This window comes from Spodoptera frugiperda, chromosome 7 (genome assembly GCF_023101765.2).
Source record: "Spodoptera frugiperda isolate SF20-4 chromosome 7, AGI-APGP_CSIRO_Sfru_2.0, whole genome shotgun sequence".
Classification (NCBI taxonomy): Eukaryota; Metazoa; Arthropoda; class Insecta; order Lepidoptera; family Noctuidae; genus Spodoptera; species Spodoptera frugiperda.
In genome coordinates, this window is record NC_064218.1 from 5,831,851 (window position 1) to 5,856,011 (window position 24,161).

The 24,161-nt window shown below is 34.4% G+C and overlaps 2 protein-coding genes across 5 annotated transcripts in view; one reads left to right on the forward strand and one right to left on the reverse strand.

The window, feature by feature from the left end:
• Positions 1-1,105: 1,105 nt before the first annotated feature.
• On the forward strand, positions 1,106-5,593 carry LOC118266112 (odorant receptor 10a-like). The gene is made up of 4 exons (XM_035579488.2): positions 1,106-1,301; positions 3,722-3,908; positions 4,284-4,513; positions 4,908-5,593. Exons 1-4 carry the CDS (start codon positions 1,160-1,162, stop codon positions 5,582-5,584), a joined length of 1,236 nt encoding a protein of 411 aa, XP_035435381.2. The 5' UTR covers positions 1,106-1,159; the 3' UTR covers positions 5,585-5,593.
• A 12,631-nt stretch (positions 5,594-18,224) lies between these two features.
• Positions 18,225-24,161, reverse strand: part of LOC118265921 (diuretic hormone receptor) — a 213,585-nt gene continuing 207,648 nt past the window's right edge. For 2 of the 4 annotated variants that reach the window (XM_050694637.1, XM_050694635.1), the window contains 2 exons: positions 19,696-19,810; positions 18,225-19,375 (listed from right to left, as the gene is read on the reverse strand). In XM_050694637.1, coding sequence (XP_050550594.1) covers positions 19,328-19,375; positions 19,696-19,810 — 163 coding nt within the window. In that variant the 3' untranslated portion in view covers positions 18,225-19,327. Of the gene's footprint in view, positions 19,376-19,695; positions 19,854-22,397; positions 22,586-24,161 lie in introns of those variants that run through there. The other 2 variants (XR_007705396.1, XM_050694638.1) reach the window with 2 other exon arrangements.

Genomic DNA, 24,161 nt, shown 5'->3' on the forward strand with positions numbered 1-24,161 from the left:
ATTTCACCTTTTGCGTTACAAACCCCATGTTATAGGGGCTGAGCCTTATACTGGGCACAATTCCAGACTCTGTGCTTCTACTAAGAAATTTTCGAAACCGAAAAAAACCCAGTAATACTGTGCCCGACACAGGAAGAACTTGTCGGACAGTCGCACTTACGACCTAAACCTGAAAGGTCACATCAAAAAAGACATCAGCCGTAACCAAACACATGCCTATGACCTCATTGAATCTGGAGCGAGCACTTCGCTGAATTGAGTGATTAATTTAGACACCGCACCCATTGCGCGCAGGTAACAAATGTACTGCAGAATCAATCACATGGTACATCCATTTAGGAAATGAATGGCAAATGGTACCTGCCGACGTGACTGTTACGTGAGGATGGCATATTTACGTAGGTATAGGTTTAAGCATACGTGTTCATAGTCTAGTTTGTTTTTGCAGTGAAAAGGCCGATATGTGTTTAATTGCCAATTACAAATCGTTGTTTTTAAACGGATTAAGGTTTATTGTCTGCCTCGTTGGTCGAGTGGTCACAAGTACGACTGCCGGACAAGAGGTCTCGGGTTCGATTCCCGAGTCGGGCAAAATATTACTGGGCTTTTTTCGGTTTTTAGCACGGAGTCTAGAATTGTGTCCAACATATGGCAATAAGCTCACCCCCTATTACATGGGATTTATAACACAGACGGTGAAAAGTTGGTGTACATTGTATAGCGGCATTACGTGCCGTAATGTGCACCTCTGCCTACTCCTTCGGGGATAAAAGGCATGACGTTGCATATATTAAGGTATTGTATTTAGATGAAACGAGCATAATAATCATTTTATTACTATCTGAAAAACTTTTCATGCCTGTTTTACGTCAATGTTAGATGAGCCTAAAATTGCCTAACAATTACAAGCAATCAACACTATTGAATTGTACATACAAGTGTTTATACTACACATCATTTTAATAGTCTTGTACTCAATATAATATCTCCAAATAACATATAACTACCGGTATTACAATATTGGAAGCAATTATGGATTGTTTATTAAACAAAATTGAACTCCAACACTCTAATAATTGAGTGTTAATTGGTTTATTTTGTAAATAGATAAACACTACTAAAAGTCGTTTTATTCAGTCAAGTTTTGGCACTCCTGAAGATGAAAGTTTTCAAAGAAAAAATACGAAATTATTTGGAGATAAAATCTTATGTGGATGACCCGATTGGTGCTGCTATGGCGATGGTCAGCTCTATACAAAAATTGGTCGGAATTCATAACGTTTTTGGCGATGATAAACGTAGTAAGTTATTTGTATTAAATAATAGATAATACAGATAGTCTATTGTACAAAAATATGTCTTTAAAAAATGTTGGGGAAAATGGTCAAGCTCATCTACTGGCTCTATTTACATAGCGAAAATTAGGTTGCCGCCATAGTTTATGTAACGTTGCACGTTATTTTGTGAACAAAGAAATAATAAATATCACAGCTACCCTATCTAAACAGAGAAAAAAAATAATCTTTACAATATACCTAAATACCCGCGCGCCGCGCGCTGCGATAGCTACCTACCGCGCCACGGTAACCGGTTTGGCACGATCCCCTCCACCTAGACAGCGACTCGCCGCGCTAGTACTTAGTATTCTGTGGCGCTGGCGAGAAGCTATATTAGACAACCGAGTGGAATCATCCCAGCTACCACGCAACCGCGAACAGAAGATAGTCACCATCGTAACAGTGTCAATAATTGCGATTATTTTAATTAATTTAATTTATAAATTTAAACAAGTACCTAATTTTACTAAGTGAATTATTAAATTCAGTGTTAACCCCAGATCGGGTGAGTGTTGCAAAACAAATCCTTACTGCTTATTAGCTAGCTAATCGTTGCATGATTTGCTATTTTCATTGTTCTTTGTTCGTAAATGTGTCTCATAATGTTTTATATCAGTAGTTAATGTTTAAAAGTAATTAGTAATGTTTTGTGTTGTGTTATGTGTTTAAAGGGCTAATATAGTACCTAAATGCTATATTGTCATCTACATGCCCCGTTAATCTAAATTGACGGTTGACTTAGGTCATACATTTTTCTTTGTTCTAATATTTTTTAATTTCTACCCGTAGTAATGTGTATCTACCTACATGTTTTAATTATTTTAATACTTTTAATTTTTGTTAACTTCAATTTAATTAATTCTGCAAATCATTAAAGTAACTTCTTTTGCTATTGTACCACGCTGCCTGGACTGCCTCATCTCGATAGCTGCTTAGTGCTGGAACACTGCTTCCCTTTTAGTAGACCGTGTTAGGGATCGGGATGTTGCAGTCAAGGCAAGGATTCGGACACCTTCTAAGACGGACAATTACCGAATTCCAGGGTTTCAGTATCTACCTACAAGCTCCGGTTTCAAGCACCTACCTCCAATCTCCGCTTTCATCATCTACCTACATCTACCATCCAACCGACTACCCTCCATCTTCCACTTCTACTTCGCTACTATCCGAGTCTGCTGGACCTCGTGACCTTCGCGACCTTCACGCCAAGTCAGCGGGCCTACCCTGCATCACCGACGGCTGGACTACGGCGGAGCTGCGAGCGACCTACCCTCTCTACCGGCTACTGACAGGATAGTGGTGTTTCTACCGGCGAACTAGAATTCGTTACGCTCGATATTCGGACTCACTCCCGGCTCAACCGACAACTACCTACCTACCTGAATATAAAAATTATAACTAAAATATTTTTTCATTTTTATTTCTATCTACCCACTGTAACCACTAACGTTACAGTGGCGTTTAAGTTTATTTTCTTCTACCTACAAAACCTTTTTTCGTTACATTTATTATTTTTGTATCAAAGAAAGGAGAAATAATTTCGGCATTTTAGTAACAAGCCAGGATTGTAATAAAAGTATAGTATGTTTTGATGTATAATAAAATCTAGTAAAATATTACACGATTTTTTTTGTAATTATGTATTATTTTGCTAAAACCTCGTTTGAAAAACCAAAATACTGGCTGAATTGTATGAAAAAATTGTGTTGACGCCATTAGAATTTATTTTTTTTATTAATTTTTTTTACGAAATTATATGGCGTTGAAATTTTTTTTTATTAATCAAAAAGCCAGTTATTACCAAAAAGAAAATGTCGCCTTTTTAAAGAAAACAAAATTACCATAGACTATATCAATAGTAACATATATGTAGGTATATTAGATTAGAGTATTTTAATTTATATGTATTATACTGGCTGAATTTTATGAAAAATTGTGTTGACGCCATTAGAATAAAAGTATAGTATGTTTTGATGTATAATAAAATCTAGTAAAATATTACACGATTTTTTTGTAATTATGTATTATTTTGCTAAAACCTCTTTTGAAAGACCAAAATACTGGCTGAATTGTATGAAAAAATTGTGTTGGCGTGACGCCATTAGAATTTATTTTTTTTATAAAATTTTTTACGAAATTATATGGCGTTGAAATATTTTTATGAAGGAAACAGCCAGTTAGTAATAAAAATAAAATGTCACCTTTTTAGAAAAATAAAATTACCATAGACTATATTAATTGTAACATACTAATAATATGTGGATATTATTTGGATATTATTACATTAGAAGTATTTTAATTTATGTATTTGTGTGTGCTTTTTAATATTTTTATTTTATTTGAGTTATTTAATTAAAATAAACTTTTAAATATTACAATTTTAGGTTTCACAGTTCTGTCAGTATTTGCTACGTTGTTATTTGCTGGATCGTTTATCTACGTGGGCCAGCTGAGCCAGTTAATCTACTTAGTCCAGGTGTTTCCTGATAAAGTCGAGACTTTTAAGACTATGAACTGCATCAGCGCATCATCTGTACCTTTATCGAAATTTGTTTTCATGTGGAGTGCCAGGTAAAGCAAATATTTGGTTATTTAACCAGTTATCACTTGAAATGTGTCCCTATTATCTACTTAATTATGTCTTTGATTCTCTTAGGACTTGTTTCACAATGTCTAGATAGCCACTGTGTATCAAATAACTCTGAATTAAGAACTGTATGTGTAATTTGTATTGCACTATCACATACATTTATCGGACACATGAAGGCGGTGAATTAAGCGCTTAATATAATAATAAAATCTTTAATAAGTTACTTGAAAGAAGTACGAACCACTAAAACATTATGTATTTTAAGCAAGACTAAAGACTTACCCAATATTTTGAAACATGTTTTAAGCTAGAATAACTTACTTACCCAATATTTTTTAAACTCTATTGTTTTACAGGAGTCGTTTAAAGACTGTGTTTGAACTGAGTCGCTATGGACTATCTTCGATACCAGAAGGCAGTGCATCCAAGAAGCGAATGCTCAGTACACTACAACGTGCCCGCTACGTGTCCTGGTTGGTGGTAGCCAATGAGGCTTTCACTCATGTCACCTATTTGCTGATGCCATTCTTATTCACCGTTTTTGGAAACGATCGATATTTGCCCACGACTCCTGGTGAAACTTACGGTAAGAATATGTATTTTTTTTATTATTATTATTTTATTCCCTATTTAATCTACAGATTACAAATTCTTAACACTGTGTAATATAAAACTATAAAGACTGTAATCTCAGTACGAGTTTGCTTTACGTTTAAAGTAATCGAAACGAGAGCGCGTTCTGCGCTCTGATTGGTTGATTTATTCGAGCCGGCCAATCAGAGCGCCGAACGCGCTCTCGTACTCTTTATATTTTTATATTACACTCGGTTCAACAAGGGGTTAAGATTTTAATCGTCTTATTTTTATTATTTGGAAAAGCAAAAGCCGTTTTCAAGTTTAACGATCATTTATATTCATAAGAAAACGTTTATTGGTTTAGAGTAAACATTAAAAGAGTAACTGTTACTTTATTATTCCAGGATTAAGTCCGAAATACGAGACACCATTTTACGAGATAACATTTGTCCTGACGTGTGTCGCGACCGCTTTTTCCGCCATTAATCAGACCGGCTACATTGTGCTCTTCGTCACGCTCATCTGTCACGAGCTGGGGCACTTCTACGCAATCACGGAAGCACTGGACGAGATTCATACAATCTTGATAAAGAACGAACGTTCCCCAAATGAAGGCGAAGAAACAGAAAGGGAAAGAAAGTCAGTCGACGAATTGATAATATTCTGCGTGAAACATCACCAGTTCCTCATGCATTACCACGGCAAGATACGAGAGTTGTACAAGATGATATTTGGAGCACACTTCCTCAGTATGACTGTTGTCCTGGTAACAACGCTGCAGACTATGAATGCGTGGGACGTGAGGAACACGATACTGACGGGGGTGACGGGTATCATGCCATTGTTTTTGTATTGTTTCGGCGGCGAAATGCTCATATCCGCGGGGCTAGAAATGTCCACATCTGTTTACGGCTGCGGCTGGGAGTTAATGGAGGCAAAACAAGCGCGTGTAATTCTCCTGATGCTTTGTCTATCGCAGCGGCCCCTGTATTTAACCGCTGCCGACATATTTGTTATGAATAGAGAGACGTTCGGCGATGTAGCGCAGGTTGTTTACAAAATATACGCTGTTTTCAATTAAGTTTCGCATCGCTCATAATGAACAACATACATCGTACATGTAGATACTACGTCATAAATAGGTGTAGCTCTTATTATGTTAGAGTAGTTTCGCTCACCCTTATCTGATCAAATGAAAACGTTTTGTTTCGATCTATTTTCAGAAAGTGTTACCTTTGTGGTTAACTAATGAATAAATTCGTACAAAACAGTCCACAAAATTCATCTGTTCGAAGTTAAACTTCACGTTCGTTTATCACCTAAATGTATATTCCTAGTGAAGTATAAAATAAGTTTCAACAATGGCAAGTTGCCATTTTGGGATTCAAATGAGATTTGTAATCAGAGTATTGACTTTCAAAATTATATTTTACATTTTACCTTATGCTCTTTAAGTTAGTGACAATTCAAATTAGCAATATAGCTAAATATTTAAACAAAGTTGACAGCTTTATTCAAATGACTAGAAAGTGCTTAAGTTCTCGTACATAACAATCTACATTTGATTTACATAGAGAAAATGATACGTTTTTGTAAGTGTTCTAAGTAATGTAGGTAAATAATTTGCTAGAAGACGCGAGAACGTTGAAAAATGAAATAAATGTGGTGTCAAATAAGTGTGTGAGGATCACACGTCGTTTGTCTACGGTATTTGCATCAAGTAAGCAGTTTATTCTTTTTTATATTCTCGTATTTGAAGTTGACAGCAATTTCGTTGGAGACAGAGATACCGCGGCGTGGCGATGGTAATTTCTTATTTACTTATTTTTGTTTTAGTACAATTTATGACTAAGACTTTGTCAAGCTCATAAGGTTTTGTATTTGAGATGTATAACAAAATCTTTTTGAAACACTTAAGTACTTATTCTAGGAAAAAAGACTTAGGTGAGGCATTATTTATGACACAATATTATTATGATTTATTATGTATTTCGTTTTGGGAAAGAAACTCGTAGCTACTTTTTAGAGTACGTATTTTATTTATTACTTTTAATTTAAAGATGGCAATTTACTTACGATTGTAATAAATACCAATGTTATATTATTTAAAGAATTGTAGTGAAATAATTGAATATTCCTTGATTCTCAGAAATGTGAAATACTTTATGACGTGAAAAGTAAATTTGACACGTGTGCTATGTCACGTAGTCACGCCATGGTGTCCGACAAATGACGGTCGCACTCCAGATTAAGCGACACGAGCATGCCAGTCATCGTCACGCTTGTTTATAATTTCAAAGTTACTGTATTTTACTTAGAAATTCAACAGTGTGCTTAATGTTTAGTGGTGAAATAAGTTCACATCTATACTAATATACTAATAATATACTAATACTAATACTAATTACTAATATAATATTATAAAGCTCAAGAGTTTGTTGGATTGTTTGTTTGTTTGTTTGTTTAAACCCGCTAATCTCCGGAACTACTGGTCCGATTTGAATAATATTTTTTTTTTGTTGGATAGTGCATTTATCGAGAAAGGTTATAGGCTATTAAACATCACGCTATGACCAATAGGAGCCGAGCAGAGCGGGTGAAACCGCGCGGAAGTAGCTAGTAAATAATAATAATTATTATTTATTGGTAAAATAAACAGAAATTAAAAAAATATGTTTTCTTTCCACGTCAAAACGCAACATGTGCAATCGATAAATAACTGTTTTAATGAACTCGTTCAGCCGTCGAAATGTTCACAATCAACGTATTTGCATGACAAAAGAAAATAAATATTGGCCAATTGTTTCTGCCGATAGCTTTTTGTTGTTCACCTAATGTTTTTTAATAAAGCCAATGTTTGGTGCACCTTATTCGAAGACAAAAGTAAATAAAAATAAATGTAGTAAACACCGGAGCTAGACACGAACGAAATTAATTTAGTTGGAACTTCGTATGAGCGGAGCAAGAATTTAATTTGAAAAACTGAATATTCAAGAGTGTGGTAACGATATAACGTTACACTCGCATCAGCTTCGAATTGCATTGCACTACGTATTGGAATGCAACGTGATCACAGTACAAGGGGAATAAGGCGACGCTACATTATAATATCTAAACTAGCGAACCGCCCCAGCTTCGCATGGGTGCAATGGTGATATATTATGCATGTATTATACTTATAAACCTTTCTCTTGAATCACTCTACCTATTACAAAAAAACCGCATCAAAATCCGTTGCGTAATTTTAAAGATTTAAGCATACAGCCAGACAAACAGACAAAAATAATGACTTTGTTTTATACTATGTAGTGAAGTGAATCTGTATTTGAATCACAAAAACGTTTTCTTTGAAAGACTTGTAGTAGTTATAAGTCAGCGATCTATGTCTCTCCGGCAAGCGTAGTGGAGCGAGCTGCACATCCGATTGAGACGCCTACAGAATCCCTTTGTGGAACAATTCCATTTGCGATGTTATAGAAGCACTTAGTACAGTTATTGGGATTTTTGTCGCGTAAGTCTTGTCTGTAAGGACTTCGTTTATATTTAGGTGCTGTTGAAGAAAAGTGGAGCTTAAGTATTTTGTTAAGAAGACGCTGAATTTATTATGTTATTTTTATGTTCGGGTTTAAATAGCGTTTACACAGTTTGTGTAGATTCATATTTGGGTAGATGACTAATTTTTATTTAAATAGCCGTATTGTAGATTATTTTAAAATATTAGCACGTATTTTTTATTTTCTTACGGCAACAATATCTTTCGAAGATATATATTGAATTGAAATATCGCGTGTCTCTTCTAGGTACATTTTATACGTAAAAATGACGTAATTGTACACATTCCTAAAATTTGATTCGTTTTACATAAGTATTGAGAGAGTAGATGACTAATGACAAAATAAAAAAATACGTATCTAATATTTTTTCATTACCGCACCTAACTGACGGACCAAATAGATTTTTTTTCATATCCCGTCATCATCCCATAATTATAATTAACAAAAAAAAAACATAATCCTAAGTCTCTAACTGCCACACTAGAGTCATTTAATGATTACTTAAACTATTCTTTGTAAATTTTGTATGGAAAACAATTGCTAAGGACTGGGTTAAGTAACCTAAATGACTCTGAGTGCGCTAAGTAACAAAAATATAACAAAATATCTCCACAGAGCATTGACATTACACAATCGATTATGAATTGTAACGAAGCAGTCGTGCAATGGCGGTACGTTTATGAAATAGTTCAAGTGTCGCTGGCTCGTAGGTGTCGCAGATATGCTTCAGTCCGGTCGTAGGTAGCTCTAAAACGGTCACGTTCGAGAGGTACAGACCAAGCTACAAATAGGACCCTGATGCACGTGTGTAATGGCCGTTCTTATTGATGTCAAAAGCATTATAAGTTCGTTCACTCCGTTCAGTTCACGCACCTTCGATTTATGAGGGGAACGCGTTGATATGCTTTAAATGTAACTCAGAATGGGCAGTGGTACAGGTGATGGCTCTGAATTATAAGCCATAAGTCATGGGGTATATTGTGGTTTATTGTTTAATCACTGTCATAATCGCATGCTGAATTCACATTACCTTGGGATATTTTCTTTGGCTTTAGATTATGTAATATTTAATTTGGGAACATAGTTACTTATTAGGTACGCAATTATTTTTTTCTGTATTTAATATATCAATTTTGGCTTTTTTCTTACCACTAATCTTGCACAGCAAAACTGTGGAATGAGTTGTCGTTGGCGGTATTTCCGAACTGATACGACCCTCAAACCTTCAAGAAAAGAGCGTAGTTTGTTTTAAAAGGCCGGCAACGTACCTATGACTCCTCTGGTATTGTGGGTGTCTATGGCCGGCGCTGATTGCTTACCATCTGGTGACTTGTCTGCTTGTTTGCATAAAAAACTAATAAGTTTACATTAAGTTTAATTCCACAATGTTCTATAAAATATAACTCTACCTCTATTATTAGAACTTATAACGGGATATTTACCATGTTTATTGTTTATTCTATATAAGTTCTAATAATAGTGTTAGTGACCATGTCAGTTTAAAAACTTATATAACTCTACCTATTTACAACCAAGATTCCCAAGGTGCTTTCTGTAACACCATTAAGTTGGCTAAGCACATTAAATAAATGTATTATTTAATGTGCTTAGGGATCTGATAGTAAACTATTTGAAGTGCATTGTCATGTTCTTACTTTACACCTTAAGTAGGTGTTTTAAGGCTTAAAATTAATTGTCTCATATAATGTGCTTGCGTGTACATGTTACTATGTATACTTAAACCTCATTTACTTGAACAAGAAGTTATCCATCACTCTGTTTTATAATGGAAGGGGATTGTCTCCGGGAGTGAGTGATCGTCTGATGATCTATAACGAGAAAAAATTAGAACAACAGTGTGACATAGGAGGGGAGGCCATGATTAAAACTGACGTATATAAGCTATAACCAGCTTTCTGTTTGAAATGCTTTGCTTTAATTAAGAGCCTCTGGTGTAACATTCATTGTTGTTAGATTAGTCGACTTATTATATTATTTTTTATCGGATAATACGTACAACATATATTGTTCTACGTAAACTTACAAAACATTTTCAAAATTCATGTTTACTTACGAATACGGAGATTGAATTGAATTTTAGTGTTGTACAAAAGAAACTAACCTGAAAGATTTGCAAAAGAAAAAAAAAACAAAAGACAACCCTATCATACTGCACAAACGAAAAAGAAAACACAAATCTCTATATCACAATCGTTGAACAAACACACAGAATGCAACAATTGTAACACAGCAGACAGTCGAGTCAACATAACGTAGGTTCTCAAACGTTGCACGTTTTCCAAAGAGAAAAGGAATCCGATCTTATTTTTGAGGTGGTTTTGAGTCGAGCCACCCATTTCCTGCGCTTTGCATACCGTTCACTTTCCGTCCTTTTGAAAGGTTTCCAGTTTTCAATTCCGTTCCCCGACCCTTGGCTGCAATTGCCCTTAAATGTCCCATTTGTGAGTACTTAAGTTTTTACAATAGATTTATATTTTGATTGAAGTTTTATAGCTTTATTGAACGAGAATAAATGGTATTGTCATTTTAGTGTCATTTCGATATAGTAATATCTATTTGTTGTCAAGTTTAAGTGTTATTGAATAGTAAAATTAATATGATATTGATGATTTAAATTATTATTTGGTAAATATCAATATATATGCCGTCTTTGAAAATAAAGAAATAAAGAGGGTTTATTATATCGAAACTTTGTAAATATGCTTTTATATTTTCCCAATAAAATTAGGTGTGTTGTTGAAATATATTGGCTAGCGCATTTGCTCGCGAATGGCTCATCGAATGATATGATAGCATCGTAAATCTTATGGCACAGTGACGCATAAAATGACTGCACCGATCTTTATAGCAGGCTGTCATGCTAATGGCACAGATATCAGGGAGGGAGATCGATTTCATGGCAAAAATGGAAAGAATTTTGTAGTGAAAGTTTATTAACTTTCTAAAAGGTATAGTAAAACAGCTACATAGAAATAGAGTCAGCAATATATATGAAGAATTTCCCTATATATAATATCTTTTCACCTCTCAAATTCTACTAACCCCATTTCACCCCGGTACATTAAAATATTTCATTATACGTTAAAAACGACGATCCGCTTATTGACTTAATGCCGACAACAAATGTGTGTATAAAATGAGCATTTAAAGTGCATTAGTGGGTATAAAATGGACCGCAGTTTCTGGCAAACAAAAGTTATTATCAGATTTATTGTCCGCTTTATAGCACATCTGTACTTTAGGAATAAGTTTATATGTATAAAAAAGGTACATTACTGCACTTTTGACATAGTTTAATGGCATTGAACTATGGAATGTCACTTAATCACTACATAGTATAAAACAATGTCGCTATTTTTGTCTGTTTGTCTGTATGCTTAAATCTTTAAAATTACGCAACGGATTTTGATGCGGTTTTTTGTAATAGGTAGAGTGATTCAAGAGGAAGGTTTATATGTATAATACAGGCATAATATATCACCAATGCACCCATGCGAAGCTGGGGCGGGTCGCTGGTAATAATATAAGTAACAAAATAATAAAAAAACATATCGACACAATTAAAAGCTACAATCATTAAGGTTATCTCACAATTCATTCTTATTTTTATCTGCTACGAAGACTACGCGCTACGAATCTGCTACGAATTTCGTAGCACGTTCTTTAACAATTGCAACTTTTGGAAACTTTTATTTATTTTATTCGTTAAGAATTCAATTACATGCCTTATTGATTTGTCCAAGAAGAAGAAATAAAAACAACTATAATTTACGTGCCCTTGGCGCACATAAGACCCTATTTGACCTTGTTAAACTTCAGAAGTTAATGGAAAACATTGGGAGACACATAACAGAGCCAACCGGCACGCGTAACCAATTCAAATAAATCCTTTACATCGTTAAGTGTACTCAAGTGACTATCTACAGCTATGTGCTTCAAACGCCATAAAACCATAGGATTAAGGGAAAGTAAACATAGTCCCTATTTTTATGACTTCAGCCGGCAATAAAGTTAATCTTTTAATCTTACTTTGGATGTCGATCCGTGTTTTAACAACTTTTGTGTTTTCGATATTGTATTGTACTGAAATAATTGAAGCCATTCGAGATTTTTATTGCACGATTTGTTTTTTCACGATAATATACATACAATGTGATAGGGGTGAGACTTCTAACCCGTTAAAGCTGAATACTACATCTAATTTTATCGACAAAAAAAATAATATGGGGGTTCTAATTGAAAATATTGAAAAATAGTGATTTTTTCGGTAAAAATAATTCACAAATGATTTTTTTTCTCACCAAAACATTTCAAACATATGAAAAAAGTAATGAATTAGTTGCAAGGTTATTAGGTACCGTTAGTCGTTTTTTTTTATTTCTACGGCGCATACAACCTTTGATATTAAAAAAAGTAAAAAAAATATTAAAATAGCCATAACTTTTAGGGGTGGGGATTCGACCACTTCGACCCCCGACTTTTGTCGATAAAATTAGGTGTAGAACTCAGCCTTAACGGGTTAGAAGTCTCGCCCCTATCACATTGTATAATTCTGTAAGGTTGCTTTTTCTTTGTGAGAACGTTTCAAAGATTTTGCCCGAAAGCTAATTCTTTAAGCTTCGTTAGATGTTTATTTTTCGGTACAGATTGTGTTCTTTATTCTTACGTTATATTTGTTCAACTTGATTTAGATGTTTCTGTGGAGATGATTTAATAATTTCATAAAAGAAGTGTTTAGTAAGACTTATTAAGGCTGTAAAGTATAGATAACGTTCACAAAGGTCAATCTTATTATATTAGTCTATCCATATCAGCGATTTTGGAAGTTAATAGGTTTCCAATAACGCTCATTGATAAGATCGAATGAGGGCCATCTTTCTTGACTTGACTGTCTGGTGTGAGGCCCTGTTTGTCCAATCATAGTAACCCAAAATTATGTGTCTCGGTTAATTGAATACCGTATTTCATTGGATAGATGACTTAAGTTATCTTTAACCCTGCTCATGGCGAATTCATAACCACAAGTCCTTATTGAGATTATAGTGGTGATTTTTATTTTGATTTGCATCGAATACACCAACGAGATCATTCGATTAATAAACCGTTTTCTATGTCGAACTATTCTGTCAAGTTGAATGGCACACGTAACCTTGTAAATGAATCTGTCAGGCGTAACCTGCTAAATACGAGTAAACCCGTTAATTGTCACGTGAGAGGTGATTAATACTGAGCGAGCCATCAACCTATGTCCCTTGTAGGGCGAGCAGTAATACATTATTCAACGGTGACTGATTGAAGTGGACACTTGACACTCCATCTATCTACGTTGCGGCCGAACCTACCGCTAAAATATATTAAAGCTAAAATTATTTATTTATTTATTTTATCTATTATCTTTATTAAACTCTGAGTTAATGTAATAAGAAATTGTTTGGGTGATGGAGTCAATGTCAAGTACAATGCAGTGAAAAAATGCCTAATGACTCAACAATAAAACAAATATTAATGTTCTATAAATTATCTGATTATATTTGTCTCACAAGTACTATCAGATTTGACATTAAGAGATTAAGAGTAGAAATAAAATGATAATACCCACTCCAACAAACATGTATTCTGTTAAAAATTGTTACAAAATTGTAAGCTTTACAAATAAATACATTTCGAGCGAGTACCGTAATAACATCTATGTTATGATGTAATATTCAGTAATTCCATCTTGAATGGGATTCCCATTTCCCTCTCTATTATGGTGAGAACCTTTCAAAGGTCGCTCGCGCTTATTTTCAATTTCCGCCCCAGCTTATGGCAAATTATATAAGTGAGGAAGTGTCTGCTCGTAATTTGTACTCAATCTGTTAGCACTTTGTATTTATGCTGAAGAGTATATTAAGCTGTATGAGTCACGTTATCTAGTACTTCCTACATAGTGCTTATAAGGGTCATAATTGAATGATAAGAAATACATGAATCTTTTATTTTCTTACTTGTACGGTAAGGTATTGGTTTAAAACCGATGTTCAGTTAATTTCGTGATTAACTGAGTTTGGTCTTTTCAGAAATATGTAGTTAAGATGCCAGAGGAAAAAATAATATTCAGAAAATATATTAAGAAAGAAGAAAGAAAGCTTTGAAACTAGATATTTCAACGTTATGTTTCTTCGGAAATTTCAGTTAGAAATGACAGCTCTATTTTGGCTGAAATGAACAGCTCTAGGATTTGAACGCGCTAATCTCCGAAACTACTGGTCCGATTTGAATAATTCTTTTTGTGTTGAATAGTGCATTTATCGAGAAATCACGTATAACATCACACTACAATGAATACGAGCAGAGCAGGTGAAACCGCACGAAATTAAAAGTTGTACAAATAAGGCTGACTTGTATATCTATCTATAGGTATTTTTCAGTAGAGGATCAAAGAAAACACTGTCCATTTCTCTAAAACAGTTAGAGTAACAGATGTGTAGCACGCCTACTCATATTACCAATGTGTGTGAGTCCGTATCCGTATATTTAGCACATGTTATCTTTTTATTACACCAAATGTTCGTTATTTGTTCAGGGTGGATGGCTGCAGGCGTTGTGTGGAAGTCCGTTAGTCCAGCTTGTTGCTACGATGTTTTTCGAGTGTGCAAAGTTCACTCTTCATATCCTTGTGTGTGCCAGAAGTGACCCTTATCCCTGTTGTTATAAAAGTGAAAATGTTTGGTCCTTTTTACGGAACAACAAATTCAAGTGATTATTTGTTATTGTTGATGGGACCAAAGAGTTTTGTATAGTTCTTTCGTTGTGTTCTGGATTATTTTGTTTTTAAATCACTTTCTTTTTTGTTTTGTTTTAGTGTTTTTTGGCAATCTAGAGAAGATAAAAAACACGACCTTATTTAGCTTTCAAAACGCTTTTATTCCGCAAAAATAGATCTAGTTTCTGTATAAAAATCACAGGCGGCAATTTGCAACCTGAGGCTATACTTATACATACATATATGATAGAGGGAAAGCGTATATAGATACGCTTTCCCTCTATCATATATGTTATGTAAAAATAATTTTACATGAAGTTTCCCCGTTCATTCTTGAGCGAATATTTTGCGAACGAAACTCATATTTATCAGAATATTTAATAAAGTAAAGTTCAAAAGAAACATTTTCATTTGAAAGCTGCTTATAACAGATTAACTCTCGAGCTCTATTTGATAAAGCAATAAGAACTAATTTGGCGTGTCAAAGCAACAAGTTATTTAACAGTATGACCTTAATATCCGTGGAAACTATAACTTTGTGGTATTAACTTGTGACAGTCGGGCGACACTGACTTCCTAACTTCCGTATTTGAGTGGATCAAACGCATTAAACTCATTACAAACTTTAAGCTAGTTGATCCTTCGTCTTGAGTGATCTCCTCAACTTTGTATGTAGTAATAGTAGTGGGTTTTGGGAGTTCAACTGTATAAACAAATGTTTAGGACAAACCACGTTGATGGCAAGGGAAAAATTTGCATGAACATGTTATTGTTTGTGTAACATATTGTTTGACTGCCTCGTTGGTCGAGTGGTCGGAAGTGCGACAAGGGATTGAATCCTGGGTCGGGCCAAGTATCACTAGGCTTTTTTCGGTTTTTCGAAAATTTCTCAGTAGTAGCCCGGAGTCTGGAATTGTGCCCAGTATATGGCAATAGGCTCACCCACATGGGACTTATAAAGCAAATGGTGAAAAGTGGGTGTATATTGTATAGCGGCATTGGCGTAAAGTGCACCTCTGCCTACCCCTTCGGAGATAAAAGGCGTGACGTTGTATATTGATTGTCATGCTATTTTTGTATGAAGTTTTCATTTTAGTGTGTGTGTGTATAATAATATAATCCTTTAAAGAGAGACAGATGCATTATTAGCATTGCGCCCTCTCATGAATCAGTCATAATTCTTAATGTACTATAATGTCTTTTTAAGAAATTTTAATGTGTTACACTCCTATCTCGACTATTGAATACTATTCAAAATAAAACCATGACTACGTACTTTTAAAAGTGATATTTCAGTCTATCTCGTGTTCTAGTTTAACAACAAGTTTCTATCACAGTCCTTGGTCGACGAATCTGCGTATTTGCTTCGTAAGTCTAATAAATCTACATAAATCTCCGTAATCCTTGTAATGTCACAAATTGCTTTCTAGCTACAAATCTGTCGCGTCACTCCTGTCTGGATGATGTTATCTACATTTGAAATTACTTTTACTTTTTATTTTCTTTAGTTCTTTACGTGTTAATCTAGGTTTTACAGGGATTAAGGGTCTTATTTGAATAGAATTTATGCCCCAAGAAGAGAATGGATCAAACTGAAAGTAGTGTGCATGGGAAGGTTATTAAGGTGACTGGTAATTAGTGAACGATATTTAAACACGTGATTGTACTCACTTGGCCAACGAGGCAGTCTCTTAGAAATGAGTTTTCTCAGAAAACTCATTTGTCAGAAAACTCATTTCTAACATTAGTGATCAGTGTTCTTAGAAATGACGGGTAAATGGATCGTTGTAATACATAAACGCATTCCTAATTAAGTTATCTGTCAGAAAAACAAAAAAAGACACAAAAAATGAGGTTATAAACATAACTATACGTATTGAGAATTTCAAGAACCTAATTGGCTTCGGTAATCAATCGGTGGACCTTTAACAGCATACCAAGAGTGGGGTTGAGGTATGTAAATGTCCATTTCAGATGAGAATTTTCCGAGGCATTGTTATTTGCATTGTTTGTAGCTCGGGGCTGGTTCATTAGTCGCTGAATGAGGCTTTGCTTCATCTACATAGCAATTGCTGATAGTTACGGGATATTATACATATACGGTTACTTTTAAAATACGAATTTACGTCTTAATGCTACGGGATAAACAATATATTACTATGGAGAGAGAATTCATCTTAATTAAGTGAATTTTATTGAAACCTTTGTTTAAAACGGTCAACAGAGGCCTTAGTACGAGTTTCTTTTACGTTTAACGAGATCGAAACGAGAGCGCAATCGGCGCTCTGATTGGTTGGTTCATTTGCGCCGGCCAATCAGAGCGCCGAACGCGCCCTCGATTCGTTCTTGTTGAAGGTAAAGCAAACTTGTACTAAAGGTACAGGAATGTGACATACGGACAGTATGTAGGTCGATTCCCAAATAACCCTCCAAGTTTTTGGACAGCCATGGTCGTCCCACTGCAGGGCAAAGGCCTCCCTACTCTCCTTCCACTCATAATAACCCTGGGCTTATAATTTCTAATTAAAAGTTCGCCAACCCGCATTGAGCAAGCGTGGTGGTTAATGCGCAAACCTTTTCCGTGTGAGGAAAGGCCTTTGGTCGGCAGTGGCCACTTATAGGCTGTTGATGTGATACTGAATAAGTAATTAATTTATTGTGATTGTCACCACTTGTATTAAGATTATTTTCCAGATAGGTAGAAATTATTGACAACTTTTGATAGTTAAGCCACGGATACACTAGGGGACAATTGGAGCAACAAGTTGCTGAACATGTTCCTCAACAACTACGTGGAATGTGCCGACATACATGTCGCGGAACATTTTGTCGACCACACTTCTCAGTGTTTATAGAAATGTCGCCCGAGGAGGTTGTGGCTATTAGTGCTGCATACATAGTAATTATATCGAGTGTGTTGAAACCTAAGAGAAAGAGAAGGTGGTGGATGCGGAATTTCTTATTACAACGAGAAAGAAGAGTTAATATTCTATTCTACACTCAGTGACAAATGGCGCAACACTGACGCGAGACACGTGCGCTCGCTCTCGAGGCGGGAGCAAGCAACATGCCCCGCGTCACGTACAATGTTGTGGGTCATGTTGCGGGACACTATGCAACGTTGCAGCGTCACGTATATTTTGTGTTGCGCGTCATGTTGCGGGACAAAATGTTCCCTAGTGTATCCGGGGCTTTATATAGACTTTTATTTAATTTACCCATCCATTTTCAATAAAAGTTACATCTATCTGTCATTATAATTTTATTTTTCACCTAGCTAGAAAATGAGGATTATAAAATGCAATTTCGTATGATTAAACGAACTAAATAAATAACAGTGAAAGAGAATTTAATTTGAAAAGCTCTGCGATTAATGGGTGCGAATAAATAAACACGAACACTGACGATCACAAATTTTATTACAGATAAATGTACAAACATTAAATCACTTTTGAATTTACATGTTCATTTTAAGATACATTTACATTTATTAAGTTGTTCATCGATTACTCACACGGAGCTTTGTCTAGTACACAATACATACATAGCTAGCTTTATTTAATTCTCAACCTTATTGACCTAATGTATTAATTATAAATTGGTAGTACTTTTACACTCATAATTTTCACATAGATGACACATTATGAATAGTAATTACATAGAAAATAACGTCTTTGTATGTAAAATTTACGATATGCTATAAAATTTATGATACAAATAGCGCATTGTTTCCCAATTTCTTCCTTAATACTATATACTTAAATGCTATAATGTAATAATTAGTTCATTAACAATAATTCTATGTAAGCCGACGTAGCTTTGGCAACACTTTAATATACTGACTTAAATTATCTGTGACATACGTACAAAAAGTATTTACTTTTGACTTGTTATAAAATCGCATAGTTATATTAATATTATACACAAATACCAATTTCTAATATCCTAAAGAAAACTCAGCGTTTCATAGTGTACTTTCCTAATTATATTAATTTTAAAATATATTTAACGTTAAGTTGAGGAATTACATCCGAATTATGTTAATTTTAAGTAGTAATAATTTTATTATTTTTTCATAATATAAAATGTATTTTATACGCTATCACTAGTCCATGCATCACATAATAAATATTGTTGTTATATAATATATTACAATAGTCACAGGAACGTTAAATGCGTGCAGTTAATATTCAAAATGTTTTGCGTTCGGGCTCGAGGTGGCCGAGTTTGGCGAGGTAGCATTCGAGACGGTGTCTAATCTGTTAGAGAGTGAGAAAGGTCCATTGCTGAAAGAATTGGGAGTGTGAGGACTATGCAGCTCAGTTTTGTGATACCCGTTGTGAAGTACTGAGATGGTTGACGTGGTAGCGTGGTTCTGTTTGACGTCGGGGCTGAGCGGTGATGAAGACGCAGGAGAGGCGGGAGAGGCGGGGACGGACGGGCCAGGGACTCCGTCTTCCTCGGGCAGGGTGCGCAGGCGCGGCAGCCTCCCCCGCCCCCCGCCTCACACTGGAGACTGGTCGCCGCTTGCGCTCCCGCTCGTGATGTAATCCTGCGCAGTTCATTGCTACTTTCAAGTTTGCTGGTAGCTATAATTGTTTTATATAGCCACACTTTACAACATTATTAATAAGTTGGGTCAATCAAACAAGTTGTGTCAACATTATTTATTGAAGTAGAATCAACTGGCTAGGACTAATTACACAATATACACGAATTGCAGAATTGGTTTTGAGGATTGATTTATTTTGCAGGCACTTAATTAGTAAACTGAATCACAATTTTCTTTTTTTTTACAAATTACTTTAAAAAATATATAATATACAAAACATTAAAATTGGTTCTTTAAGGACTTAACGGTATAATACTCACAGTGTGCAGATGCCTGCCATCGAGAGGAGGCAGTAGTGATGTTCGTGGCACCAGCAATGTCGTGGTGGTGGTCTCCGACGCTGCCGACTCCCGTTTAGATGGGTGGCTGTACAACCTGCCCCACAGTCTTCTTGTTAACATCCGTATTCAAACACTCTCTGTGCATATACGCTAATATTTAAATAACTCTAACGACAGGTTCACATAAAACATTCCAGGAGACAAACAGGAAAAAATAAAGTAATAATAAAAAACAATTATTAAAATACAGATAAAAAATTTAATGTAAAATGGGAAGATGAAACCTATTTGGTAAAGAAAAGAAAAAAAAACCACTTCGTTTGAAAATGGAACGGCGAAAACTTTAAGTTTAGAATCTGTAAAATGTATTCAAAGAATTTGTGACATTTGACATATTAAACTTACTCAGTTGCCATTACAAAAAAGCTAGTGACAGTTACAGACCTCACATGTGACAGCTTCGGTTTTATTCGAAGTATTTTCTTTTCTTTTCCTTTAAGACAAGATACATATTAAAATAAGAAAAATCTACATTTGATTCCCATTCATTCATAATATATTAAATCCTTAGTTATTTATTTAGTAATTAAAACGGCGAAAGCATTACATGCGCTTTAGTAATCTATGTAAGTACCATATTATTGTTAAAATGAGTAACATGAATTACGTACCACAATGACATCTTAACACTCTATACCTACTTTACACAATTAGAATTGAAATTTAACATTAAATTATAATTGAATTACCAACAACATCAACATCAAATCAAATGCTATAAAAATCTGCAAAGTGCAAAACAATTGAAATATAAAAATAAAGCTGACTATGAATGACTAGACGAGTCTTATATAGTTTGCAAAAATATTAACGTACTTTTGTTTTTTATTTTTACAAAGTTTTAAACACTGGCAACCGACAAATCCGCCTACTGTCTGCATTGTTTCCTTTGTCACACATGGCACAACTTACAGTTGTTTTCCTCCTGTGGGGAAATGCTGCTGACATTCAGTCTGTCTTTGTGCTGCAGAAAAGAGCCATTCGATCAATTTATAATCTTAGTCCGAGGCACTCTCTTAGGGAACTATTTAAAGAAATTAATATATTGACTGTTCCTTCTCAATACATTTATGAAAATGTAGTGTATGCTCACAAAAACATTAATTTATTCAAAAAGTATTGTGATATACATAATATAAACACTAGAAGTAAAAACAAATATATTGTTCCCACTACTAGACTTAAGAAAATAAGTGGTTCGTTCAGATGTCAATGCATACGCTTTTACAATAAAATTCCCAGCGATATTCAAAGTTTGAGCCTGAATAAATTTAAAAATGTTATTAAAGAAAAACTGTATAGTAAAGCTTTTTATAAAATTAAAGACTACTTAGATGATAGTCAGGCTTGGGAGTGAGCCGCTATAATGTCCACACAGGTCATGTTGACATGTTTGTAACACAAGTTACATTTTTATACAATTTGACATGATATACATTAATATCATTCGATATTTTTTTGTTTTCACATATTATTTTTAAAATTGTTAGTTTGAGGACCGTGCGAGAGTTTGCCTAGTCATTTTACTTTTAGTTAATTATATTCTGACAGTGTGAGCATTTGTGTGGCCTACCCAAATGTTCTTTTGGTAGGTAATGTTCGTCGGATCATTCAGCAACAGCCGTCAGCTGAGCTCATTGTAAACTGACACATGCGTGCGGCCATCTGAACAGGTCCGCTCAAACTGCTGTGGTTCTTTCCTCAAAAGACCACTACAGAATAAACTTGCACGGTTCTCCGACATCTTTAATTGATTTTGTCTGGACTTTAAAAGAGACTATGACCTCTGAGTTTGTTTCGGCATTTCTTCTCAGAGTAGTCGGATAGGAAATGCCGGCCTCATCTAGCTATTTGAAATATTGACGTGTAAAAGTGTTATTTTATAATCTATTTACAGAAATAAATATCATTTATCATTTATCATTTATTTATCATTTATCATTTGAAACTACACAGCACTGGAATACAATGTTTTAATATTATTCCATAAGTCGGATTCTGTTTGCCAGTAAAAACAATTTCACTTAGCTTATTTTTCTAAAGCGCTTTTTGGGAGTTACCTATCTAAATAAAAATATAGTAGGCACTTAAGCTGGCTACATTTTTCTAGGGCTCTCTCTTCAAATAGAGTGAATGAACCGACAATAATAAATGTTCTTATTAAGTTTTCAAATGGGCTCATCAATAGTACTCGACGATATCTGAGAACGTAAAAAGGATACCAAGATTTATTCCACTTTCCTTCCGTTCGTTCGCACTTTGTTGCCAATAGGTATGGAAATTCACCCTTTTAAGTGAGCCCTTTTGAAGTCTTACTCCCTTTCGAAAAGATATCAATGTAAATTCGAAAGGTATCTCGGGAAATAAAGTCTATTAGCACCTTCTAAAATTAGTTTAGAGGATAGTGAGATATTCCTTTTGAGAAATGAATTAGGTGTAGTCCCACGAGTATACGGTTTACAAGCAAGCCTTAACTTATTAATTAATCACATGCAAAATAGTTTACGATGATAAACTACTCGCTACTTAATGGATGATGTGCGAAATGTTATGTCGTGTCAAACTAAAATAAAAGTTAAAACGAAAGGGTAAAATAAATTAATGAGGATAAAAAACAAAGCTGATTAAACATTGGTTTATTGTAAAATTAATAAAATATACGTAACAAAAATAAAACAATAAAAATTCCATCCAAATCCACATTATATCTTAGGACATCTTCTCTTAAATGCATAAAGTCCATTCCGGTAAGCAAATTCGTTGTAGGTCTATCCAGATTGGAATCCCTGGGCCTCTTCATACCGTGAGTCTATTGGGAAATAAAAATATCTGATCAAATATGGATTTGGGAACTGTTAAGGGATGCATCATATAGTTTTATGCGGGGACAAGCGTGCAGTTAAGCGCTTCGTAAACACAACTTTATGATTTTATTTTCTTACTAGCTTTTGCCCGCGACTTCGTTCGCGTGGAATAGTGACTTCCGGCAAATTTTTGGTTTTAACCACATAGTTCCCGATCTCGCGGGATCTCTTCAAAAATGAGATGTGGAAGATATTCCAGGGAACTCTTCAAAAATCAACATAATGAGCTCTGCGTTTGAATTTAATAGATGTATACTCACTTAGGGCATTGAAAAAATAGTTTAAAAACGGACTTAAACTAACTTAAAACTAAAGAAAGCTACGAATTACGAATTTATAACAATTAAAAAAGAAACTATATTACAACCTATCCTCTATGCTATAATAACCAAGCTTAAACTAAATAATTTAAAAGAAACGACTTAAATCTAATCTAATTAAAAAAAAATTAGACTTACAATTTTATTAAAAAAACTAACTACAGTAACTACTAATAATCGATATCAAACTAAACCTACGTTAAATAGTTTAACCAAAAAACCAGGAAAACCCAACAAATAAATATTAATTGACAAATACAACGAAACCAATTTAGAATATACGAAACAGCAGGACCACTACAGACAAATAATCATACGACTGATAATACACTTTTTCTACGATAGTACCGAAGCGCTCGGCCGATACCCAACCAAATGAATGTAACGAAACCATAGCGCGATCTATTTCGATCCCAACGCCATCTATCGAGGATAAAGACAACTTGGATTACATATTTATTTATACTCCGTTCGGGCATTTTCTTTGTACTAAAAGTTTTATTATATTGATATTATTTTTTTCATACCTTTTTACTATTTATTTACTTTTTTTTCGATAAATTAAAACAATAACATGAACCGAAGTCGTGTAACGATCGACATAGAATTATTTATAAATAATTTATTTCTTATTTTTATTTTTTGATTTTTGAAATAAAAATATATCTATGTCCTTTCTAAGGTTCTAAACTATATCTGTACCAAATTTCAACCAAATCCGTCAAATAGTTGCGGAGATTAATGGTATAAGCATAGAATGTTCGACGTGATTCTTTAATTTGACATAACTTTTTTATTTATGAACCGATTGACATGAAACAAACACTAAATGTAAATTTAAGCATCCCACAATATATTCGTGAACACCGCATCCAACTCGGATCAGCCGTTTCTGAGATTAGCGCGCACAGACGAACAGACAAACAGACAAACAGACAAACAGACAAACAGACAAAAAAAAAGTTAATTACATTTTTGGGTTCGACATCGACATAACAATAACCCCTGCTATTTTTTTTATTTTTATTTTCAATGTACAGACAGCACTTTTCTACGATTTTATTATATGTATAGATTTCATACTAACACAAAGAAAAGGACACTATTTTAAATACGACTACGACACACTCATAGAAAATTTGCCTTGGTTTACTTTATCTATAAAAAAAAACATGATTCTATAATAATTTATGTTGTTTCC

What these genes read in the sequence shown, in the direction of transcription:
- LOC118266112 (XM_035579488.2), top strand. Translation starts at nt 1,160, where the DNA reads ATGAAAGTTTTCAAAGAAAAAATACGAAATTATTTGGAGATAAAATCT. An exon ending in GTTTTCATGTGGAGTGCCAG is followed by an intron (nt 3,909 to 4,283) that starts GTAAAGCAAATA and finishes ATTGTTTTACAG; the next exon opens with GAGTCGTTTAAAGACTGTGT. An exon ending in GACTCCTGGTGAAACTTACG is followed by an intron (nt 4,514 to 4,907) that starts GTAAGAATATGT and finishes TTATTATTCCAG; the next exon opens with GATTAAGTCCGAAATACGAG.